General features: G+C 36.2%; 1 protein-coding gene across 2 annotated transcripts in view; it reads left to right on the top strand.

Annotated features, from left to right (window-relative positions):
• Window positions 1–26813, top strand: part of GPM6A (glycoprotein M6A) — a 128823-nt gene that overhangs the window by 80942 nt on the left and 21068 nt on the right. For both annotated transcript variants that reach the window (XM_009676614.2, XM_009676615.2), the window contains exons 2-3: window positions 5612–5804; window positions 19525–19681. In XM_009676614.2, the coding sequence (XP_009674909.1) occupies window positions 5612–5804; window positions 19525–19681 (350 nt within the window). The remainder of the gene's footprint in view (window positions 1–5611; window positions 5805–19524; window positions 19682–26813) is intronic.

Below are 26813 nucleotides of genomic sequence, written 5' to 3'. Positions count from 1 at the left end.
AGAACTAAATCATTTGAAATCTATTTCAGCAATTCATTTCGGATTTAATTACCTTCCATATAACTGAACAAATGCATTTGAGACAAAAATGCAAATCTAACTTATGTTCCTGGTATAAAGTATTATGATGGATTATTAGTGGTATTCCTGAATTGAAATTTTTTTCAGAAAGAAAAGAAATAACTTCACAATTTGTATATGCACATAGAATAAAAAAGGTATTGTTAAAGGGGCCAGTAAAGCAGGTATTGGAAAGTATTAGTGCTGTTCTGCATTTAAAAAAAATTTGCTTTTTTTCATCTTAGCAATTATTGGTAGTGCTATAAGGATGGTTTTCAAACTTAAAAGACAAAAAGCCCTTGCATTTCATGATACATTTGAGTTCATACTGGACTTCTGACCTAAGCTGGCTTTAAAATCCTAGGACTTCTAGCTAAAATTTATCTAAGAATTGACTTAATTAAAGTCACTGCAAGTTTCACCAATTTAAGATTAATTGATATCAAGAATTAAATGCATGTGTATTAAGTAGAAAAATGCTTTTTACATCAATATATTTGCAAGTTTGTATTTTTCTAGTACAACTGCACTGGCAAAAACTGGAAAATATATGGTGCAGGGTAATCTGACATTGGCATAAGGTGAACAGACGGCGGATTATATTTATTTGATTTTTGTGAGCCTATTAAGAATAAACGAATGCTAGATAGAAGGAACTAAGCTAGGCTGCTTACCTTTTGACTGCTTTATTCCTTTATTTTTAATGACTGTATACAACTCTCCAAATATGTTCTGGAATTCAAATTATGCTGAAGGAGGAACTATTTCCCCCTTACAGCTTCAGTTGCCAGTATCTCAGCATTTAGCTACGTAAGGAAACATCAGTTCTTAAAGACGGTAATAAAATTATATGCATTTTGACACTAGATGATTCCTCACACACAATTTCAGTTTGCACAGTCCTTTAACACTCCATTTTTCACCACTTTATTGTGTTTCTTTCATTTTTCATTTCAGTTTGATTTTAAAGCACCTTTTTAGGGATTTAGAATTTCTTTATGTTACTGAAAGTCTGATGTTTAGCCTGAAGACAAAATATAGTAGTATATATAATGGAAAATATTGGGTTTGTATCAGGTAATATTGTTGTTATAATTGTAAGCCTATGCACATATTTTCCGTGTCCACAGTGAGATAATCATGATCTTGCTCAAATGTGTTAAGCCATATTCTTCTGATGACTGAAGCTCTCAGTAAGCCAGCAAATAAGAGCAAAATCCTTTAGGATGGGTGCTGCAAAGGTGAATGGCTTTCGCTCCTTTCTGTTATCGGTAAATTGTGTGAAATCATATTTCTATGGAGAGAGAATTCCAGATACCTGGGTCAGAGCTGAACGGCTTCTGGCAGCGAGTTGGTGTGCTGTTGGTTCCTCATGTAGTTCCCCTGGGTAACTGCGTTGTACTAACCAGTCAGCAAAGGTGGTTTCTGGGAATTCCCGTATGCCAGATGACATGAAGCCAGTCATTCGATGACAGACTGAGTCCATAGGAGCTGTGGAGCTGCCTGCAGATCCAGCGCAACCCAACCGTATCCCCGCTGTGTCAAGTTGTCATGTTGGCCAGTGGGATCTTAGCAGCAATTATGAATTAAAGTAGTTGTGAGAATGCGAGATGAAAGGTATTTCAACCCATTTCCAGAAAGTTTACAGAGAAATAAGTCAAAATAAGACTTACGGAACTAAGTCAAAAGTCATTTTACGATTTCTCTTAGCGTCAGTCCCATGCTGACTGCAGCAGCTGGTGCGCTTACTCACTGTAAAATGACTGCAAAGGCTTAAAGAATAATGTTTTGAATTTCTGTGCCCTACAGGTTAGGTAACATCCAATGGCACTTAACAGATAAGAAGTTAAAGTAGATCCGGTTATGTTAGAGAATTTAGTGTGCAAGAAAAAAGAAGAAGTGTGTTTTAGGTTACTTCCTATAGTTTATGTAAGGCTATATGTGCGGTTTATGTAAAAATAAATGGTTTCAGCAGATTTAGATTTTAACATGAAGGAACACATTGGTAAACATGAGACAAATAAGTAAAATAAATGCTGAATTCTATTGCACAAGATTAAACAGGCTTATTGTGCAGCGTGAACTGTTTGAAAAGTGTTGAAGCCTGTATTTCCAGATGAAAAGAAACATCAACGGAGCATACACCCTCCTTTATCTTCCTGCTAATTATTTCTGTGGCTGTGTTTTCCCTACCTTGTGAATGCCATCTCATTAAGATGGTGCTGAAAGCTCTGACTGACTGTCTCTGTCACAGACGCATACACACACCGCACAGCCGAGGTACATTGTGTACCCGTGGTTCAATAGCGTTGCAATGGTTGCTCGGTAGCATCGTACTGGTTAAGGCAGCATATCTATTGTTCTGTTATTAAGCAGCTCTTTTCACACTCTGCACAGCTGAAAGAAAAGAACTGGAGCAAATGCTACCTGCAGCACGTTGCTTTCTGTGGTGTACGAATGACATGTGATATCCATTTAAAAATTTTTGTCCTGATTCACTGCTTCTGTTTGGTTTTGTGTTAGTTTAACACAGCTAAAAGTAGTGGAATTACTCACGAGGTAGTGAGAAAGGCAGAAGGCCTGCAGAAGAGGGGAATTAATGAGCAAGGCCTTGAGATATGTGATTATTTGAAAGCTACATGTGGACAGAGGAATTTTTCTTCTAATCAGTTTTTCTATCAGTGATGAAGCCTTGAGGTGATAGAACATAGTACTATTAAAATTTTCCCTCAGATGCTTATCAACATGTAGAGTCTTAATGTGTGAGAGGAACAGAAGCATTTTATTTCTTGTTCACAAAATAGAAATCTGTTCCAGTTACTTTTCAAAATTAAAACAATTTTAAAAAGGAGTTTTTTCTCATAAACTTTTTAATTGAATTGCATGTTATTACATCTATTACTATTTTATTGTATTATACTATTTTTACTGTGCTATACTATTACACTGGATTTCACTTTTTTGCTGTAATAAACCTAGAGCGATGTTACTGACATTGGTTTTACTGCAGCTTGTGAGGTCAGAGTGTGTGCACAGATCTCACTGGAGCTGGTGGGTCAGCTGCCGCAGCCTCAGGGGGTAGTGCACAGGCAACTGTTTCCAGATAATGATACTCACAATGTTAATGCAGAAGTTGTAGATGAATGTGATCATAATCAGACTTATTCTAATTCAGACCATGCATATTCTGGTGTTCACTTACTTAGCTATTCTTGTTTGTATTTTGTCATTTCTTTAGCTTTTTGTCTTCTGCTCTGTCTGTCTCAGAAGGTGAAAAACATTTTTCTTCCCTCTCCTGGCCCCGAGCCACCACAGTACTACGAAGCACTGTCCTCACAGTCCACGTGTCCCTGCAGATGTTTAGGTCTTGCTTACTTTCCCATCTTTGACCTTATGTCACCAATTATATCATTCCCATTATCACTCTACCATCATCTCCCCCCCTCTTTTTACTATTTCATGCACGGCTGGCAGGTGCACTGTGTTACTGCTCTCCTGAGGCCCGCTCCTGCTGTTCTGCTGTGCTGGGAAGGGCAATGGGCATTTTGTGAGAAGCTCTGAAACCACATGGTTAGCTGTTCTCCTGTGTTCCTTAATCAATGCATGTTTTGCATACATATTTTTTATTTTCATGCCTTTTAGACAGTAGAAGGACCTTTTTCTGTTATTTGTATAGGCATTATAAACACTGAGGAATTAACTATAGCTATTGTAAAGAGTAAACACAGAAAACAGAACCGAAGGGATTTTAAGAGGTTGCCTGATTTATACGTGTGCAAAACTAGCTACTCCAAAAGCATTTACACTATTTCCTCGTCTGTTCTAACACCCCCCTCCAGTGATAGAAAGTCCACAGCCTTCCTAGGTTATTAACGCCCGTAGCCTAATGCTCCCTGAACTAAGACACAGATTGACTCCCGCACGTTCAGAGCCCTGTGCTGCTGCATACAGGGAGGGATGTCAGCACAGGAGGGTGCCTTGGACTGCAGGAGGAAGGTATCTCTGGATCAAAAGGGCCCAGGAGAAAAAGGGACCCTGTTACCAAAATATTGGGAAGGAGGATGGTGTGACAACCGTACAGGAATGTGATGGGTGCTGGAGGTGGGTGACTTGTACAATAGGTTACTTACACAGTAAGTTTTGGCAGGAGTGTATGAATTTGTACATTTTAAAGTTGGCATTTTACAGATGGTTGTGACACAGTAATCTGTCCTTAAATGAAAGGACTAGGCTTAAGCTATATCTTGCTTTCTATTGACACAACCAGTATACATAGGCGGGAATCACCCCAACTTTTGAAGTTGTCTTGTACTTTACACATTTAAATATTAGTATATTTTTTTCATTTATTCTTGCAGGTGTTATCCAGCAGTTCAAACACTACCTTTCTTAGTAAAATACCAATATTTACAAGTTTAACTCTATAATAATAGTAACGATAATAATAGAGATTTCACTGAAATATTTGTATATTTGAAAATGACTGAAACTAATCTCTCCAGAGATTCTTGGTGTTTATAAATAGCTGCTAAATATATATACATATTTTAAAAATAAACAGATTCATATTTGTTCACAAAAAGCAGAAAATGAATGTTTGAACAAACAGATGAAATGTCTACTTTGGTTATTAGGTTAAAGGAAATAAGGACCTACTAACTACAGGACAAAATATAAAATTACATATAGAGGCTACATATAATTTTGTTTTTAAGGTGGAATAGCAGTATGGATATACCATACGTAATAGAAAATTAGCCCATGTGGAGCTCCATGATACTGCAGAGGGACAGCTCCTGCTATTTCAGTTTGCTAGCTTTCAGCAATGTAGATATACTTCATCTAAAGACAGGCTTTACAATATCTCTGGTATTTCTGTGATGCAGAAGAGCCTAAAGCTTTTGGAGTGTGCAAATATGTATTGACCTGTATCTATTGAACACCTTATACTTTTCACTTGCTGTTACCTGTATGAGCTTTAAAATTTATATGCCTCTCCTTCTTTTCTATCCAAATCCTGTATTTGTGACATAAACTAGTAATGTTTAGGAGAAAAAAAAGCTTCTGGCTACTAAGTCAGTGAATTTCTTCAGAATTTTCCTCTATTCCTGTTCAACTTCCTTAATAGCACCAGTGCTGTCCGTTTAGGCTCTGGTGGAAGGACCAAAGAGTGCCCTGGTGCAATTCAAGAGCAATGACCCACAGTTAGGGAGCATTGCAGAGGGCGAAATAATTGAGAGGAAATTCAGCTTCTACAATTATTTCTGATTGTATGCCTTTTTAGCATATATTTTCATTACTCTGAAGTATTTGAGTGACGCACAAACACTTATCCATAAAAAAAAAAAATTGAATAAGCCTATGGTGATGGAGGGAAACGAACTGGATACCCTCTCTCTATGGCTTTTCTGTGACTGAGGATCATCCTCCTGAGAAACAGGAGTTGTGAATTAGGTATAACCTAACTGTAACCTGCTCTGAATGGAAATGTGAAACTTGCTTTTTGATTTTTTGATATACTATATTAACATATAACTTCCTTTTCTTGTAGGATGCTTTGAGTGTTGCATCAAATGCCTGGGGGGCATTCCCTATGCATCTTTGATTGCCACCATCCTGCTGTATGCAGGAGTCGCACTCTTCTGTGGTTGCGGACATGAAGCACTTTCAGGAACTGTCAACATTCTGCAAACCTACTTTGAGATGACAAGATCTGCAGGAGATGTTATTGATGTCTTTACTATGTAAGTTACTAATTTATTTTAACTGCTTTCTTTTAATACTCCTTAAAATTGTGCAGGGGACATAATTTAGGTTCAAGAAAATGTGCTGCAATAAAAATCACAGAAAGTATTATTTTATGCCCGATAAGCTCAGCAGATGAAAATTTTCCAGAGCTGATATTTTTACTATTTACAAGTGATTTGTAATAAAATTTAATATCCAGGGGTTATCATAAGCAATTTAATACTAAAAATTCCTTCATATATTAATGAATCTGTTCCAAACAACATGTTTGCTTACACCTTGTGAAAACTTCTCTGCTGAAACATGAAAAATTTTCTACTGAATACTCCAAGTAGATGAAGCAGGAGTGCGCAACAGGAAACAGTAGTTCTGGGAATAAATGCAATAAGAAGGTAACTGGCGTATTATGCAGAACCATGAGACTTGAAGTTTCCAAACTATATTTCCTCTGGCTTTCCTAGAAAGTCAACTACTTTGAAGTTTTCACGCCTTGTTACTCCTGAAAACATATTTTTGGAAAGGTTTTATGAGAAAATGGCAATATTACTTTTGCTGAGCTTCTCCCTCAATCTAAAATTAAATGACGTTTTCTATCTTCTTGTCTCTTTATAACACGATTTCCTTAGATACTTGAATTCCAAATTTCTCTTTTTGTCACTGATGTCCCTAACTGAAGTTGAAGAATCCTATCCACACTTTTGCAAGGCTTTTCTTTCTTGAATATTTGTGAAGGAGTGATCTGCCAGAGGTCATTCATCAAAGTATAGACATCTTATGATAGATACTTCCATGAAAATGTCAACTCAGTGCTTAGTAGTGATCAAAAAACAAATCAAATACCAGTAACTACTGGGAAAGGCATAGAGAAACAGAGAACATATTTATGCTACTACATCGATCCATCTTTCATCCATATCACGAATACTGCATACAGTTCTTGTTCCCAGAACTGTGGTGTCCCAGAGAAGGGAAAGAAGGATGATTAGAGGTTTGTCTTCAGTATGCTAGGGCTCTTCACTGTGGAAAAGGGGTGATTAAGAGGTGTTGTGATAGACGTCTGTAAATTCATAAATGGTGTGAAGGACTTACATAAGGGTAGATTGTTCTGTCTTGGAGAAGGTAGGAGATACCAATGGAAACTAGTAGAAGTCAGGTTCAGAAGGAAGGAGGTGGTGGTTCTTCAATTGCTGTATAGCAGACCTGTGAAACTAATTGTATGTTATGGATGCCTAAAGTGTATATGGGCTCAAGGGAAGACTGGGTAAGTCCATGGAAGACAAATCCATTGATGGTTTCTGATGGCATATCTACCCAGCTAAGGAAGTCCCAGAGATTGGAAGAGCATTAGGAAGAAGTATCCTATAGACTTTCCTGTTCTTATTCTTCTTGAGGCCGCCATTTATAAGCTCTGTTTCAGCTAGGAAATGGGACAAGATAGATATTTGATCAGACTTGGTGCCACTGTTTTTATGGTAGCTAAAATCAGAATCTCTGTCTCTTGTCTCGTGCGGTGCTATATTATCACTATCCTTCCCATGGCTTCTTTGTGAACATTAGCAGTATTGTTTGTTGAATTAGTAGCCAGCAAGGGGAATGTACTGGATAAGTGTGCCTCTGCTATGCTACCTTTAAATTCCATTGGCCTAGGCAGGAGGAATTTAGATGTTCTTGCACAATATTGTACTGGGTTGATGGGAAATATGTATCTTCTGCTTTGCCTTTTTTGGCTTGTCATTTAGAATAATGAATCTGACTTGAGTTGGCAGCTAAGGTTCATTGTTATCCTGAATGAAAGATCAATCATTTTATTTGCCTCTAATTTATTTTATTAGTCCTTAGAAAGCTATTAGTGCAGAACAGCCACAAATCGATGCTTTCTTGTCATAGCAAGTTTTCCAGCTTCTCTCTGTCAAATGCTTAAGTGCAAATATCAGTCAAGAGCCATTGTCCAAATGCAGATAATTCACTGGAAATGACTGAGGAACTGTAAAGGTGAATTTTTTTTTCTTGGTATCTAATTGTTTGGCTTTGTCCATAGATTTTTGGCCTGTTCATTTGTTTGTTTACCTAAAGACTTACTAAAACCAGTGCTTTCATGGCAGACATACTGGGAATGAAACTTCAATTTAAATTCAATTGTGAAAATGTCTCTAAAATAAAATCTTAAGGAGAGAGGGAGCAAATATTTTGACTAAAAGCAGATGAGCTGTTGTCTGTAACTGGATAAACTGTGCGGTTCTCAAAGAAATTTGCGCATGTCAATTTTGCACCTGCTTAAATAGATATTACTCTGCCTTTTACGATAATGTAGTAGGGAGAGGCTCCGCTCGATATTTTGTCGCAACTGTTGATTAACAGTTGGCAGTACAAAAGCCCTGTGGAAATTATATTGCTTTGAAAGTCAAAAAAGCAGAAAAAATATGTAAATCAAAACACAGTGTGGTGTCTATGTTCTCAAAACCATATATAGTTGAATGGAAATAAAGCATAGTGGTTTAATGTTCTGACTACCCATAATAATTAAAAAAAAATATAACAATGTGCCCCATTATGCTATCTTTTTAAAGTTATTTAAGAGCTTCTGGCTCTTAATAGTTTTAATACTGTAAAGTGTCTCAGACTAACCTGGAGTCTGTCCGTCACTGATAAATGTGTTAGGCAAATTCTGTAACGGACTGCAGTGTGTTAAACGCCATTTAATCATGCTTATGGTTTCTGTCTATATTTTTATTATCATGCTGAGTTTCAAATGTCATTTGGTCTAAAAATCAATCCATATTTAAGAACTATTTCTATAGGTGGTAGGAGATAAGGGCTTTTTTGGCTGTGCCTGCACCTGCATTTGCTCAGAACTGAAACAATAAAACTCACAAGCCATCCTTCATGTCTTACCGTTGCCAAAATAGCTATTCATTGAGCTCTGTTCATTTCACATAGTCCCAGACTTCTTCGCTATTAATATTAATCACTGTTCTGTGGGTATCTTTTTTGTTCTCCATGTGAAGAAATACATTTGGGAGATTAACCATACAGAAAAGTCATGAGCTGTATTTGAGATATGGATTATTTCAGTGGTGTAGGGTGCTTATGTTTAGTTCCATGCAATTTAGAGGAATTCTAGAAAAAATAAATATGGTTGTTAAAATTATTCTTTGCCACTTTAGCAGCTCTGTAGTCTTCACTGAAACCGAGTAATCTACTTGAGGTGCACGTGGTAGACAATCAATCTTTTAATAACGTAGTTAATAAATTGCAGCATACAGTATACCTGCAAAGTAACGGGTATAACTGGGTTCACTTAATCACTGACTTTAACAAAATTCCAAAGTCAGTAGAAATAGATGGCTGATTGTTGAATGTATATTGTCTGAGCTCACATTTGTTTACTTTTATGGTGTTTGGACAAATTCCAGAAGATGGTTTCAGGCGATCAGCAGCACAAGGTACATGGTTGGTGTATCCAGCATCCTTTTGCAGTTCATTCTTTCTAGTATGCAAGGCCAGTTAGTGCCATCTGTCACATGTCTGTGAAATATAGGCCGTGAATCTCATTTAAGAGTATAAAATGAGGAAACCTTCCTGAAAGAAACATTAACATCATTTACCTGCTACAGTCAAAGCTAATTTAGGTCATTGTACATTCACTTCCTTTTAAAGGTGTGATCCCAAATAATAAATTAAATGAGGTTACAATCTCTAAATCTGTTGTCACCATGTTTGCCACTGGAAATGATACGGACACTCCGCTGTAGCCCCCTTCTTACAGCTAAAAATTTCCTTCCCTTCAAAATACGAAAGCTCTTATTTTAGATGCTGAAGTGCCCAGGTTTGATGCTTGCTGATAACCTTCCTGTAACTAAGTGTGTAGTTATTGTTTATTAAAAGAATATTATTTAGTAACAAAAATACATATGCACAACTGTTTTGTGTTTGGAAAAACAGAAGAACGCTCTTAGAAATGTTTAAATTCCACTTTACAGTGTATGAAAGTAGTGTTTTGATGAATGGATGAAGGTAGATGAATGGATGCTATTCTGCTCTGCTGTTTGTTTTTGTTGGCTTTTCAGTTATCATAAGTTAAGCATCAGTTCCAATAAAATTAATATTTTATTAAAATTGTTACATTGATATTAATACCAATGGATGACTGTGAAAGTTATTGCAATGAGATCTATAATAAAGGCTAGCTCATATAAGATATTTATAAATATTTTTATTGTATCATATGATGCTTCTATTTTAGTCACCAACTTAGTATGCAATAGTACTAAATTTGTTCTTTTATGGAAGCTTGCAATTCTTCTGATTTGAAGTTATATCCTAAACACTGTTTTTATTAAGAAAAACATGTGAGGCACTGTGTCAGGATAAGCCATTGCCAGCTTATGTGGGACTGTCTCATAGTATGTTTGGAAACATAACAACCGTCATAGAGGGCCGCGTCAAATGACTCCTCTGGTTCTTTAAGTAGAAGGTTCATCTAGGCACTAATTCAGCTATCTGAACCTCAAGAATAGACAGAAGAAAGAGGTGAGGTACGCAATTTGCCGGTAGCAAACTAACAGGATAACTGACTGTGATTGAAGTACAGCAGTATGTAGTCTTTCATTGGAAACTTTCAGTACTCAACTTGGGGCTATTAATAGTTCCATCAGGCAAAGTTTGTTATGGAAGGTACAAAAGAAGAATGAATTGCCGTAGCTCTGATAGCATCTTGCATGTAGTGAGTCCTCTACAAGGATTGTCCTTTATCTTGTTAGCTTGTGTTGAAACTGTCACATTTCTTTGGATGTACTCTCCCTGTAAGCAAATTTATTTGCCTTAAAAAAAATTGTTATCATGGCACTAAAAATTATTTTAGATAATCTGCAAAAATGTGCAGAACGAATTAACTGTAATCTTGAAGTATATAACCGCCTTGTTGGAGATATATGCGGCCTTTTGGTAAAGATTAATTTCGTATACGGTTAAGTAATATTATCCAAGTAGCTATTTAAACAATAGATTACTTTTCCTTTAAATGCCAAATTAATTCATTATTTCTGTGATATAATCTAATGTTTCTAGCTTCATAGCCATACAGTGAACCTTAAAAGATTGTTAGAAAATAATAGTTTTATATCAACAAAAATAATATTTTTAAAGTATACTTGGTTAAAATTATAAGAATATTTGGTTTTAGACAGGGCATCTTAATGCTGTGTTTGGTCAACCTGATACCTCTAAAAATACCTGAAAACGTTTATGTGCATATAAACATCAGGAAAAATATTATATTTTGCAAATGCAATGCTTAGAAGCTCTCCTTAAAACCCCTGCGTATTAGTACCTTGATAAATTCCTGATGTATAAGTTCTTTAATGACAGCAAAACATTTTCAGCTAATCTTATTTCACGTAAGTATTGTAGAAATCTTATCTTGGTGTGTGATACTATATGTCTGCTGTGTGTGCTGCATAGGATGATAATCATCTTGCACCAGTAGGGCAATGTGAAGTAAACCCATGGTGCTTTATAAGTATATTGAGCTATTGTATAATGTAAGTTCCTAAAATAAATGGGTGACAGTGGGATGAGGAGAACTGTCTTACTCAAACCTTTTTTCAAAATCCATAGGGAATCTACTGTCTAGGTGTTTTGAGATGTAAACTCTGAACACGTATTCTAGAGGAATGTGGAGGAGTTACATGGCTACATATACGTTAGAAAGTAGTGTAGCACAATAGAAACAGACCTGTCAACATAAATACTTGGTGCTAATAATTTGCTGTTCACACAGTGCACATTTTACAGATTTATTTTGGGCTTGCTCGTCTGCTACAATGGACCGCGCAATGAGAGATCGGAGTGCAGTAGGTGCACTCCTGGAGCATACTTCCCATTTAGTTTAATTGGAAAGGAATCACATCGTGCACTCTGAAATATGAGGTGAACCAAATCCCAACAAGTGGGCACAGCTGCGGGATTTACTTTAAAAACAAACAAACAAACAAACAAACCATTCCAGAGCCAAAACACTAATGGGGATGAAACCACAATCCCAACTGCTGTAAAGTTAAAGGTTCAGTCACTGAGATCTGTCGTTAAAAAAAGGCTACTAACTAGGCTGATGAGCGTTCCCACTAATAACGCTCTTCGGGTGCCTGTGCCTGGATCCCGACTTCATGTATAAGAAGGAAATTATCTTGGAAAGGAATGCTTAATTACGTAGTCTCCATATCTTATTAGTGTGTTGCAATTTGATAGGAATCCCCAGAAAGCGCACAATGCTATTGGTATGCATTTTTCATTTTAAAAAATACAGCTTACCTAGGAAAGACAGTTTCTACTTCACCAGAACCATGCAGTAACTCATATAAAGTAACACTGGACAAAAATGACATAATAAAGGGATAACTTACCTTTCCCTGGAGGATCTAAAAAGGGTAAAAATAACTATTAGCATCCCCGTTTGGAGTTTCAGTATAATTTGTCACTCTTTTGCTGTGGGCATGACTCCAAGCTTACATTTGTAATAGCGAAATACTCACAAATCTTGTTATATGTTTTTGCCCCAAATCTTCATACTGTATATTGTTATGGAAAATTGAGTGGAAATTCAGTTATCCGTTGTGCAGGATACTGTCATGTAATTCTGCTAGACACCTGCCCAACACTATATTAATTCCAATGTCTTTTGGGCCTTTTGCAGGCAAAGAGGATTCTAGATTTATTTGGGAGTTACCTTGAAAAATGTTTCTAAGGAAGTGGTTGTTGGTAGAGGTGAGGAGGCAGAACAAGGTTAGGTTGTCAGAAATAACTTTGAGAGGCACCCTCATCCATATGTCACAGTTAAATTATGTGTTTTGGACTCAGACAAACCATGTTTATTTAAATTTCTATGCTAGATTCTTTCATATTCCAAGAATGTTGCAATATTCAGAGAAAAGAAATGTGGTTTAGGCTACTCTTATTCATCTTCTGTTAGGCTGCAAATTCTATACTGTTTCTAGAGGTGCTCCATGAAATATCAGCTCAGCTGTGCCTTTCCTAGGAGAGAAGCAATCATCAGACTTTTAGACAGTGATGAGTAAGGTTGAATCCTGGATCCTCGCATGGAGCTGTGAATGTTTCTATTGAAATCAGCAGAATCTTACATAACAGCTGATGCTGTTCAGAGTAAAATAAAAGAATCCAGCCCTTGTAGAATGAGAGTGTAATTTGCATATTATAACATGATGATCTTTCTTGTATATAATCACAACAGTCTGGCTTCAGCTCTAAGCAAGCAATTTGATGTGATTCTATACAAAATTTCTTCCAGAAATACAGAACCAAGAGATATAGCACTCAACCTATTTTCTTTATAATACTTTTTAGTTCTATTTTAATCAAAAATACTTCTCAGACCTTCCTTTGCTCTTATCCTCTTTGTTTATGGTTAATCCTTTCTCCTTTAGTCCTTCTTTCTCTGTAAACTTTAATTGAGCATTCTGTACTTCAATTTTGTCCTCATCCCACCTGTGTATTAGAAGCTTAGACTCTGTTTTAACCTAATTACTAAAGCTTTGCTGACATTTTCTTATTAGTTTTCTTTTTTTGTTCTGCACTCAGGATATTTTAGTCTCTTTTACCTTTTTTATACTGCAGTCTTACTTTGCAGGTAGTATATGTTAGTATATGATTATTAGTAAATCCTCCTTTTCACCTGTATTTTTCTTCTCAAGTTTGTCTTTGCTTGTTTCTCTACCCAAATCTGAATCCCGTAGGTGATACATAATGCCATTGTCACCTCCTTTTGATAACAGTTCCCCTGTGCTTCATGGTACCAACTGCCTCCTTTGCTCAGACTGTTTAAGAGCATAACATCATGAGCTTACACTAGGGAATTGTTCCCAGCCGGTATGCAGCAGGGCCTGGAAACCTCTTTTAAAAATTTCCGTGGGGCAGGGCTCTGCAGACTCTGTACCAACCTTCTTGCTTACAAATAGCCCCTTATATCTAGTCTCTCCTCAAAAAATACATTTGCAAAACTGTTCCTGCACACTTGAGATAGCGGGAGTTGGTAGGCTGCTATCCAGTCTTTTAATAACCTCTTAGGCTCAGTCCCTGAGGGGCCAAGGGGATCATCCCGAAGGCCAGTACTGCTCTCTGGCAGAGTAACAGACATGGCTGTGCGTTCTAGAGGTAAGCGGCAAATATTCAAAGCTCCTAGAAACTGAAAAAAAAAATCAAAAAATGAAAAAGCCAGGCTCCTAGGCTGTTTGCAGTGCATTCCCAGCAATACTGACCTCCACCACTGGTAAAGGCTGCATTCAGTGCTCCTTTCTCTAAACAGTTTATGCTAGCTATAACTGCATTTTTAAAGTAGGAATTTTGCTGCGTTTAGTATCTTTGGTAGCTATTTTATTTTCCTTATTCTGTTCTGTTTAGCCGGGAAATAGGTACATTTGGCTGAATCTACTTCCACTCAGAGAGCAGAGGTACAATTTGTTGTCAATCACGTGCTATTCAGCACCTGTCATCTCTGAATGCCATTATCGATATTTGGAGAAGTTAAGTTATAAATTCAGAAAGAGAAACTAGAGGTAGAATTATAAATGTGAAAAACTAATTTCACTGTACAACCTGGTGGTAGACTAGACCAACCAGAACCGCTGAAATAGTAGACTTTTATCTCTTGTTCACTCTGAAATGTGCACATGCATTATTCAAATGAAAAGATTTTCTGCACAGCATGAGAATCAAGTTTCACAGGGAAAACCAGTGGGTTTTTTTGTTCTTGTTCATTGCAAATAAGTGTCTGCAATGTGCTTCTTTTTTAACTGAATTAAAGAAAAAAATCTGTAGCCAGAGTGGTGATTGTTCAAACGCAATATTAAGTAATTTTGATAAAAATATATATATATTGGTGTGCACCAGCTGAGTACTAGAGGGTAGAAAGTGCACTGTGATTAGACCGAATAGTGTAATTTCCTCAGAGTTCCTACAATTTCTAATGCCTTTTAGGACACAGTAAAAGATATAAAAGGTCAATGTTGACAATTTTTCTTGGTTGATCTTTGGGCTAGTAAATCTACTTAGTAAATCTCTCCACTGATGAAACAGTACTGGTTTACATCAGGCAAGCGCTAGTTCCTCAAGCCCAGAACATTATTACTTGCAGATGTAGTTCATAGGAGCTAAAGCAATATGAAGTAGGGGCAAACTGATTTCATAGAAATACCAAACAGAAAATCATGTTGTTTGTATCCTCTCTCACCTCTCAAAGTATTAAAACTACAGCAAATGATAAGCATCTGTAGCCAGAAGAGTGGAGATCTTTGTAAAAATTTATGGTGATTGTTCCTCTCAAAAATAGAACAATTTCTTCTACAAAAGTCTCGTGGGAAACAAAAGATCAGAGAAGGACAGTTTAGGGAATTTTCAGATAGTATCCTAGTTGCAAGCAGCCTATTTTATTCTTTCCAAAGCCAGATAGCTTAGTGATTTAAATTTGAGAGAGTAAAGCTAATTTATGAGAGCATTCTAGCTCCTTTGGACTCACGTTTTGTATTTTTTTATTTGTTTATCTTTTTTTTTCAGAATGATTACCAATTTTTGGCTATAGTTAATAGGAGTCTAATTTAACAGCTGAGATGTTGGATAAGACTCTAGCGTATCTATGTTTGTGCACAAGGAGCTTAATGGTGCTCTGTGGTTTTTGTTATGCTGGAAGACATACTAGGTAATCAAAATAGATTATTCTGACCATAATATTCATGTGTAAATCTTACGAGTACTCATGTCTTTCCAATCAGAGCAGCCAATTCTTGCTTCCTGCTTCATTAGCACATAGGTATATCCTTTGCTCTCTGCTGGCACCCACCTTACCTGGAAAGCCTGAGACAAGATGTTGTTGCAGACATCTGAGGAGTCCCCTTCAGCTTAGCAAGTATGTTTCATTTTAAACTTCAATGATTTTTTCACCAAAGAACCGTTGGACCTTCCAGGATTATTTCACTAGCTTTTTGATTGGTCAGATAATTATGAATATTGAAGTACTTTTGAAAGAGTGTGAAATAATTAGTACGAGCCCACTTGATTGAAAGAGTCTCAAACACACTATACTACCTCCTTTACCGTAACGCTCTTTCCCCAACAGCCTGCTGTGCATAGACTTGATTATGCAGCATTTTGGGTTTACTTGCTGTGATTTTTTTATCCTTGAATTTGCCAAAGCACCACCAAAACACACAGTAGGAAATCTGCAACAATGATGTGTCTCGCTAAGAATGTTTTCAGTCACCTCTGACTGGGAAAATCTGCTTTGGAGTCAGCTACAGCTGGTTTATTCTTTTAAGATGTTAGCAGTGGTGGCTTCCGTCAATGACTTCTGTCAGGGGAAGAAAGTGTTCTCTCTAGAGCTATTTTCATATTCATTTTGTTGGACAGAATCCAGATTCAGATTAATGAATTAGGAAGTCTGCTTAATAGGAAATAATTAATGATCAGCAGTAGGAAAATAGTAAAAATCAAAACTCTGTATTCAATTAGCTTGATTTAAATCAGCTGTTGCAAACAGTGAAATTTATGTTTGTATTTTTAAGATTTCTGAACATAATGTTGTGAAGCAAATCTGATCTGGGATCTGTAGGTATGGAAAATACACTTTAGATTATTCTATATAAAAATTTTTTTTTTTACTAATTTCAAGATTTTTTTCACAATCAATATACTTTTAGATAGTCATTCAATTTATTCTAAAACTAGGTATGAGTGTTTGTGTGTATATATAGATTATAGAAAAATATATTCTGGATATGTATGTTCATGTAAGCTTGTATACCCAGCAACCTATGTTAGCATATGAGGATTGCATGATTAGCTTGAATTTGTTAAAATCAGAATTGTCTTTGCAACTTCATTCCCTGTCTTTTTATAAAAAGGCTTCAAGTTTTTAATTATATCATTATATACTATTCATAGGACTCCTGTCTTATGTAGTGAATGAGTATTTGAGATTTCTTCTTATTCTTCTCATTAGAGTAGCTTCAGTCTTTCCCTAATATATATACTTCAGATTCTGCCAGGAGCACAACATGTAACTTTATATATCTGTCTATCTCTATTTCTTTTGCTCCTCGGCCGCTGCCTTTGCACCTACTCTGGGCAAGCGCTAGCCCCGCTGGATCCTCTGCTTTGTCCCTGCTTAGCTCGCCCATCGGCTCCCGTTCGTCGCCCCTTCTGCCTTTCCCTACCTCCCTGGCTGCTCTGCTGCTCTGTCCCCAGCGATTGAGACTTCGCAGCAAAACAGATGACCATTAATCTCCCTGAGCTTATTCACAAAGAACCAAATTTGATTTGTAAAGAACATCTCCATTTTGCAAGGCCTACCTTTTATTATCTATTATAATTTCACTGAGAGATCAAAGTTTATATTAACTTTATTAGATGCTAGAGAATAATTTAAAACCAACAATCTTCAAAAGCATGTATGATGAAATGTTACCATTGTAATCTGTTTTCTTTAGGTATAGCAGTCCTAGTAGTTATATTGCAATACAATTCTATTTGACTCCTAAAGAGAGAGATTTCACAAATTTCCTTTGTTTTTTGCTCTTTACATCATACCAGATCCCTCCTCCTCGGAATAAGTCTGGCTTATTTCATATCACGTAATTAGATTAGTTGAGATTTTACTACTTCGCTTTGTAGAAAGAGTATGAAGAAGAAATTGATTTCTCTATTTAGTTAGTATGTAAATATTTGTATTTTCCTTGTAGAAGGCTTAAAAGACAGTTATTCCTTTAGTTACACATATGGCTGAGGAAAAAGCTGGGAAGAAAATCTTTTGGTACGCTTTTTGATATGAGCAGCTCAGTGGGAGGTTCAGCACAGATGGTTTAAAGAGCTGTTGCAAGGGCTGAAATAGTCTCTGGACTTCCCAAAAGCCTTAATCCCTCTAGGTCTATGACAGCTTGTAATTTCTACTGGGCTGCATATACTGCATATAGCGAGGAGCTGGTGCTGGCAGAACTCCCGTATTCCAACCACTGGTGCACGTCGCACTTTAATAAGGTATATAAAGTAGGAATTGGAATAGGTCCTATGGCATAGTCATCAAATCACTATCCATTTGTTTCCTATGGTAAGTTCATTTTCATCAGTAATGTCAAGATATGCTCAAAAACACATAATTTGGTTTGTCTGTTAAAACAATGTTACACTGGCTGGATTACTATAAAATCCGGAAAATGGGATTGTTACAATGTAATCAGCAATTATTGTAATAAATTTCATGTTTGCATCTTCAGTGTCCAGTACTGTCTACAGCATTAAATTTCTGTGTGCATCTTGAATAGCTCATGTGTCTATTTCACACATATGTCGACTTACCCTAGTTTTCACGTGGCTATGAAAGACAAAGTGATGTGGAAAATAGTTGAGAGGACTTTGTTATTGGAATGAGTTAGGAAAAATCCTATCCTGTCTCCTTTCCAGAACCTTTCAGTTACACCTTATGAAGAATATTATAATAGATGCCAACAGATTTCATTTCTTATTCTTGTTTTCTCCCTATCAGGTCATAAATTTAATTGTGTTTTTGTGACACTGTTCAAAGCAAGCTTAAGGTACGTTCAGCAAAGCTGTAGTGGCACTAACATATCTGAAATATTAACTGTGCAGTTGAATCTGAGTTTGAAATTTCTTGAAAACTATCCAAATTCAAAAATATTTTAATGAGCTTTTGAGACTTCTTATTGTAAAACATATACTGACAGATGTCTCTAGGGTGTAATTTAAAAGTATGATCCTAAACAAACCATATTATTAAATATTTTTTTTAACAGAAATAGAGGTGTTAATCCTTATCTCGAAGGAAACTTCCAGTATGGGTAGTTGTTTGGTGCATATAAATATTCATCTTGCTCATCCTAGCATCTTATCACAGCTCCTGGGTGTGAGGGATCACTTAGGAGGAGGCAGAGCCTCCTGGCGCCATGGTGGAGCTGCTGGACACTGCTAGGCCATGGGACGACCCCAGAAACTGCCTGTGCAACCCATAAGCCTTCCATTTCCTCTGCTCTGGGTCCATGAAATGATGGTCCTAAAGCCCTGCCGTAGAGCAACACCTGATGATCTGACCTGATTGCTATAGTTTGAGCAATACCTACTCCTGGCTTGAAGTTAAGGATCTCTTAACAATGCCTTTATTATTCTGTGTTAGACACTTTGTCCGTTGCGGAATAAGTGGAAAAATAGTAATGAGGAGAGGATAGCAGAGATTGGGATTGCAGTTTAAGAACTACCTGCGTGAGTGGAAAGATTTATTGACGATTGTGACAGAGTATCTTTTCTGTAGTGAAGTGACACCTATGTGCTGGGTACAATGTGTTACTCAGGGAATGTGCCAGGTTCTTCTTCCTTTTTTTTTTCTTTTTTTCTTTGCTACTTTATCTGGATGAAAAAAGAAAGATAATTAACTCACTTTCAAATTATTCAGATAAATTATTCTATCTTGCCTATACGGATTCATTTTAACATTTTATTAAATTAAATGGCTCAATGTTTTTTATATTAATGGTGTTTTATTCCAAAGTTCACTCCTGTCCTCAGCTGGAGTTATTATTATAGCCCATCAGCACTTAAGCTGACTCCGGAGTAGAAACTTTGATGCTTAGAGAGAGGGTCTCATTTTTCAGAGGAAGATTTAAACAGTTATGCAGACAAATAACTTTTGCTGTTCTTATACAGGATTGACATCTTCAAGTATGTGATATATGGTGTAGCAGCTGCATTCTTTGTATATGGCATTTTGCTGATGGTGGAGGGATTCTTTACAACTGGTGCCATCAAGGATCTCTATGGGGATTTCAAAATCACCACTTGCGGCAGATGTGTCAGTGCCTGGGTAAGTGGATAAGGCAGCCTTCACACTTAAGACAATTTTAATATATTTTGTATATTTGCGGTAAGCTACAATGTTTGTTTTTGTTTTTGTTTCTTTAATATTTCTGATAGTTCACTGTGGTTAAAAATCCTAGCAAAGGAGAACGTAGAGTATTTGAAATGGTCTCTATGTTGCTTAATCATTAAGTAACTATTCTTGAAGAAATTCATTTCACTAGCTGAATGGAAAGCTTATTCTCCCAGTAGCGTAACCTCTTTGCGACAGCGCCAAAAGTGTGCAATGCAGCTATGCTACGTGAGAAACTTTTTTTCTTGCTAATATTTTTTACTGTTATTTAAAAAATCTTGCTCATTCCCCTTTGGGAGAAGCTGAGAGCTGTCATCAGGGTTGGCTTTGTTTTCAAATGAGAAACAGACCATTATTTATTCCTACATTGTCTCTGGTGTGGAGACACCATTCACTTATGACTTTAGAAAACCGAGATTCAAAAAGTTGTTGAATTGTACTGGAACTTAAATACAGGTTTCTCATACTGATAGTGTTGACTATTTGGACCTGGAAGATTTCTGAGTGGGTCTGTTCAGTATCAGGTAGATAATCAAATTTTTTGGAGTTTGATTTTCCTACATCTTAGGTGAGTGGCCTTGTCGCTTAGTACCTGTTGGAGCTGGATGTTTCTGGAAATGCCATCAATATCACGAAGTTGTATTTTCTAATGAAAAATAAATTACCAAGCATATCAAACTAACTCTGGGTATCAAGGTATACTAAGTCTTAGACTATACTGACAGTAACTAAAATATTAAATATTAACCAGAGGAGGGCTTTTTACTGCACCCTCCCACAAACGTCAGTATTTATTAACTAGATTATGGGCTAGGAACAAATATAGGCAACGTGAACACCTTTAGTGGCACTAAAAGCTATCAAAACTTGTCTTTGGGAAATCTTGATATTTAAGGTTAAACTGAACACAGATAATTACACATTGGGAACTGAGGAATGTAACATATATGCCATGCCTACAGCAGTGTAACGTGCTCCACAGTAATGCTACTTTCTCATTTTTTTTCTTTTTTTCCTGTTGAATGGCATTGTAGGATACTGGCTTTTTGACTGAGAATTGTTTTAAAGCATTTAAATAAATAAACAAACAAAGGTTTCAAACATTTTAAATGAAGAAAAATTATTGCATATTTATGCCAACACTACCTTCTTTCATCTTTTGAAAAGTAATCTCAAATCTGTATACACTTAGAACCTACTGAGTTCATTCAAATTCTGGATAGAATAGGAAACTTTTCAGAACATTATTTCTCTTAGCAGTTTCCATAAACGTCTGTCCTCAGTACAATGAGCAATGCTTCATCCGCCCACAGTTTTGGTGCCTTTGTAATAAGACCTGTAATTCTGTAGTCTGCACCTAGAAGAAATGAATAGTTAAGTACCTATCCTATGGTTAATATCAGTGTCATGATTAATGATTCATAAAATGAATTCCTTCAGCATGTTACTTGCCTAATCAGTAATTCATGTTTGTGTTTTACTTTAAGAAACCTACTATTCATATAAACATTGTACAGTTAAGATTAAGGCCATTTACTCTTTATGACCGAAACACGAATAAGCCACAAGAATAAGTTTTTGTTTCTAGCCACTAGAAATTTGAGAGTAAGACAATATATAGCATTTTGTCAATTAAAACTTGCGATACCCTTCTTGTACAGGGTTCCTTTGATTATCTTGTATTTAGAATTCTTAAGAGGAAAGTAGCATTCTATATTTGAAAAACACAGTTGGAATTAGAAGACATTTCAGTTCAACCCCAATGCATTTATATTTTATTCAGTTCTTTACATCATGCAATAGTATGAAGAGATAAGTTCTAAGAGCAACGAACAGATGACTAGAGATGTAGCTCAGATGTAATCGGTACCCTTGTGTGTCTAGCCCAGATGGTTCTACTGCTATGTAAATGTGATGTAAGAAATTCTGTAACGTGCAGTTGCCAAACTGAGATAATGATGTGGAAGAGGACTGGCACATCCCACATGCTGCAAGCAAGCTTCCTTGTATAAAACTTTGGTGTAGTCATTTTGTAAATGAAATTAAAATCTAAGCCCTCAAAGACCTTAAACAGTTGGCTTCTTTCCAGTAACTTAATTCCGACAGAAATATGTACACAGGATATTTGTCTTTTTGAAGAATTAAAATCACAAAAATGGCTCTACATCAAAAAAAAACCTTAGTAAAAATCTAGTTTTGTCTATTATTCCGCATCAAATTTGCTGAAATCATGAACAAATATGACTTTCTAAATAGCAGTTTAGCATATTGAGATCTGAAAATGAAAAAGATATTTCTGCTTTATTATTGTCATCTATTATTTGTCATTAATAGTCTTCTTGTATATATCAGTCTGTCATTAAACCTAGTAGGAAAATGAAGGAAAACAATTGAACAGAAAATGTCAAGAAGGAACAGCTCATGTTAGCTTTATATAGAAAAGCTAGATTTCTCACTGGAAGTTGGAAAAGTAACAAATATTCTTTGAAAAGTGAACTTTTTTTACTGAAACCCAGCATCTAAAGAAACTTTTCATATCCCTTTTTGGACCTCCTTCCCTCCCTGTGGCTTTCATTCCTTTTTACTTTCAAGCTGTGCATCTCCGTACATGGGCAAAAGGGAAGTTTTTTTTTTTTCCTTTGAGATAGTGCAAAAAGAGCTAACTAACCTAACCTTTCCAATGACTGTATAGATGATTAATCAGCCTGTAGGAGCAATCAGAGGCTTAACATTTAAGTTATGCCAGTGCTGTCGTGGAAGGCACCTTGTTAGGTCTTAGAGAGGGCCTGTGACAGTGCTAGTGAAGAGTCTCACTGACAACACTTTCAGAAGAAATTTACTGTGAAGAGAAGTAAAACTAAAGCAGTATAGCAATGCTAGTCACATTCAGATGAGGATGGCTATGTTTTTACTATTTGTTTTTCAATGCCTGAATACGCTTTTAGAGAATTGAAGAACTAGTTATATATAATTGTGGTACAATATGATTAGTAAAAAATGGGAAACAGGCCTGAAACCAGCTGTGATACTGTTTGTATATTTGCAATTTAATAACCATCCTATTTGTATTCAGCTACCTTGATCATGGAAAGCCTAATTTCTGCCTTCTCTTAGAATGTCTGTTTACAAAGTTAATAAAAATGAACAAAGAAACACAAGTGAGGCTTTTTTTGCCCTTTAAAATTTTTACTGTTATGAAAATTTTATGTTATGAAATGGGAAAGCAGTTCATTTTTTTCCTCATCAGAAAACATTAGGTAAAGATTTCGTCCTGGCGGTGGTACTTACCTCTTTATATCTTTTAGCTTTTAAAAGGCACATGTTAAGGCTCTACAGAAGGATACTTAATCTTCTGGGCTGGGCTGATTTTATCTGCTGTGTCTTTTAGATGCATTATGTTGTTTCCAGCTGTGCCATTTATGAGAAGAGTGTTTCTTCACAGCCTGTGCAGGTTTCACTTAAGAGTAGGGGTGGTTGTAGAAGTTTGCTGCATGCTTTTGAATAGTTTATGTTCAGTATTTTATACTGCTACTGCTAGGTATTTATGAGGTAACTACTGGCCATTTACTATTCAAAGTGACCTAATGTAAAGACAGACTTACTTCCCTTAGACCTCATTCATTACACATTACTGAACAATTCTATTTCTGCACAGCTTGCCTTTTAATAGAATTAAATCTTAATGATGTATACCTCTGTTTTGAACACAATCTTGGGTTGCCCTTAATTTCAATTTAAACAGGGAAAAATTATTAGTATTTAGCAGTCTTAGAAAGATATATCTTTATTCATGATTTTATTTTCCTAAGAAAAAGTGAATTATCAATATATGGGATGATTCAAGACCCGTCTGGATGTGATCCTGGGAGATATGCTCTAGAGGACCCTGCCTGAGCAGGGCAGTTGGACTAGATGATCTCCAGAGGTCCCTTCCAACCTCAACCATTCTGTGATTCTGTGATTGTTCAAGAATCATTTAGCTGTTAGTAAGATCTTGCCTTTTATTTCTGCACACCCAGTAAGCAATCTCGTGATACCAGATGGTCAAGCTGAGCTTTCATTCTAAGAGGATATATTGGTTTAACATTTTTCCGTATCTTTTCCAGTTTTTTTCATTGTAGGTGCTGAAATTATTTTCCCTGGAGTTTTAAATGGGTGCTTATCCTATTGGCATACTATCTGCTGCATGTAATCCATCTTGGATGTCTCAAAAAGATCTGGCTTACTCTACTGGAATTTAATTGCCCACTGATGATCTATTTTAGGCAAAATTGTTCTGTAATTGTGGTTCTCTTTTTAGTTTTCTAAGTATATTCATGATTCTTTTAGCTTTATTTTTGCTTTAAAAAAAGAGTACTGATCCAGAATCATGCTTTTTTCATTTTTTCCTGTAATTCTCTTCTGAAATAATCTTAATCCTCTTTTTTTTTTTTTAAGGGAAAATACTTCAATGTGATACAGTGATAAAATCATCACTGCCACTTGCTGAGAAATATACTTTGATCTTAACTTTATCTGTGCGTTAAGAAAAGGAAACAGAGCATTGAAACAAAACCTTTCCTCTCTAGATAGACTTTAGTTAGATACTTAAATCTGTGGAAACATTTCTGAATTAAGTTTTAATTTAAGATTACATTTGGTTCTACTTGTAGCAGAAGGAACAGAGTTCAGTGCGGGCTCAGCTGGCTTTCCCACCCAGAACAGATGCCTCATTTTTGAATGCTGGAAATAGAGATCTCATTTCTGAAAATGAGATCCCATATCTCGATATTCTGGTAACAAAGTGCTGAGCTAACAGACAGAGAGAGATGACATGTTTTCATGTCCCCATACATGCTAAGCAGGGGATGCCTTAAATAGTCTCAGGCACTGGCATTGGATGAGGGGAAAGGGAAATTCATATGGTAGTTTGAGCTTTTAAACTGTGTAATTCAAAATCAGAATCATGAATTTTCATCACAAATGAACCAGACACCAGTAGAGATATTAAATTCAGGTAGAATGTACTATGACACAGATGTGGATACACCTTACTAGGTACTTCACTAGGGTCACCAAGTTATGTGCCTACAGTACTTCAGTAGCCAACAGAGAGAGAGAAGGTTAGGGAGACTTTCTCAGATGTGCTGAATTTTTCTGCAAGTAAGTGGCCTATTTGCAGTAAAGAGAATAGCCGTTAAGTCATTTAAATTAAGCACTTCAGTCAATTGCCTAAATTTAGTTAGGATATATCCTGCCTGGCTGCCCTACTTGGAGTTTAGGTGAATAACATTTGCTGTTTAAATATTGCTGCAGTTAGTAAGGAAAATAAAATAAAATAAAATAAAATAAAACATATTAATGGTTTTATATTTTTCTGGAAGTCATTTTAGCTCTGGATACTAGACTAGTGTTGGGATTTCTATAAAGGCCTGGGCTCCGTGTAATCTTATGTACTTATTCTTGAAATAGGAAGGACAAGTCTTTGCAATATTTCAGGACTCAGCTGGGTAGTTATTAATGAACTTTCATCTTTATCCCATTACTTTTCCAACTACATTGTTAATACACATATAGTTTCTCAAAAAGACAGTAGAATGCCAGTTATTACTTTCAATTTTTGTACTTGCTATACTTTGTAGAAATCTCTCGCAGTGAGCCCCAAAAATATTTTATTGTTACATATTTCTGGATGGTGACTGTAGTTTCAGTTTGTCTGATTTCAGTAATGTACCTAGATAATTTTGTTTTTCTCTATCTTATACTTTCAACTTTTCCCACTCGGTAATATTATAGTTATAAAATCATTCTTTTATCTGATCATCGCTCTTCTCACAGATCTTAGGATGTGTTTTATACACAGCCCTTTTGTTGGCTGCAGTGTGAGTTGTTTCCTTTAATAGGGGAGCGTGCCAGACATTGTAATATGCCTTTCCAGCTGCTCCTCAGATTCTTTTGTGGTTGATGTTCACTGACAGAATTTTTATTGTTGGCAATAAACTGGACAAGAGCTTTTTGCGTCAAGTTGTGTTATGAGTGCATCTTTTGCACCAAGGATAACATTTTTCTTTTGCATGTAAGCTCAGTCAATAAGTAATTTTTTGAGCAAGATGTGCTGCCATATGTTTCCCAAGTGCTTGACTGAGAGCCATTACACTTTCTTTATGTTCTTTACCTTCCTGTTATCAGTCATCATAAACAAGTCAAGCTGATAGCTTTATTTTTCGCAGCTTGATACAGTCTTCCTCAATATTAACTGTTATGTTAACAACGAATACTTCATCAGATGATCACAGTTTTTCCCTGACGTGGCTGCCTTATGCATTTTTATTACATCTAGACATTTTACTCTGTTTTATAGTGCTTTAAACCCACAAATGTCAGTGCCATTATCATAAATCATGCTTTTATGATAAACGTCATGTCTTTTGTTCGCTCCCCTTTAATTCTAGCCTGTTCGTTTCTTAGTTCTCCCGCTTATAGTTAATATCTCCAAAATCTGCAGAAGCCATATACAATTTGCTTGTTCCAATTAACTTGTCTATCCTTCGTATGAACTGTGTTCTCCTGTTGATGCCTGATGAATTTGTAGTTACCACTGTATTTCCTTGGTAATAACTGGTAACTGTTTTCTGCGACAGTGCTTGCCCTAGAAAGAGGGCAACTTGTAATGTTTTATGGACTAAGTTTACCCTCTCCCTGCTTGTATCCTTTTACTGGCACATGATCATTAACATTCAAGTGAAGCTGGTTAGACTTAGTCAGCAAGACAGGGTATTTTTGTCAATACTTCTTTCAGCTGAGGAGCTTGAGCATTTATGAACATGAAATAATGAGTGTTCACACTGTGATTGTGAAGAAAATCTTGCTGGTGTGAGCAATGATGCAAAGATCCTGTAATATTTCTGCAGTCTCAGGAAGGTAACGCCTGTGAGAAGTGTGAAAGTTCGCATTTTTAGAATCCACTGACTGATCACTTAAAAGCCACATTATTAGCTTTCACTGCTTAGCAAGACAGGAAACAAGAAAGAGAGAGATCCATACCCTTAATTTTCTGGAATATCATAGGCTTCTGAAGCCCCACTAA

The sequence above is a fragment of the Struthio camelus genome, chromosome 4 (assembly GCF_040807025.1).
Source record: "Struthio camelus isolate bStrCam1 chromosome 4, bStrCam1.hap1, whole genome shotgun sequence".
NCBI lineage: Eukaryota > Metazoa > Chordata > Aves > Struthioniformes > Struthionidae > Struthio > Struthio camelus.
Note: the sequence above shows the minus strand (reverse complement) of the source record. Positions and strands in the feature narration are given on the sequence as shown.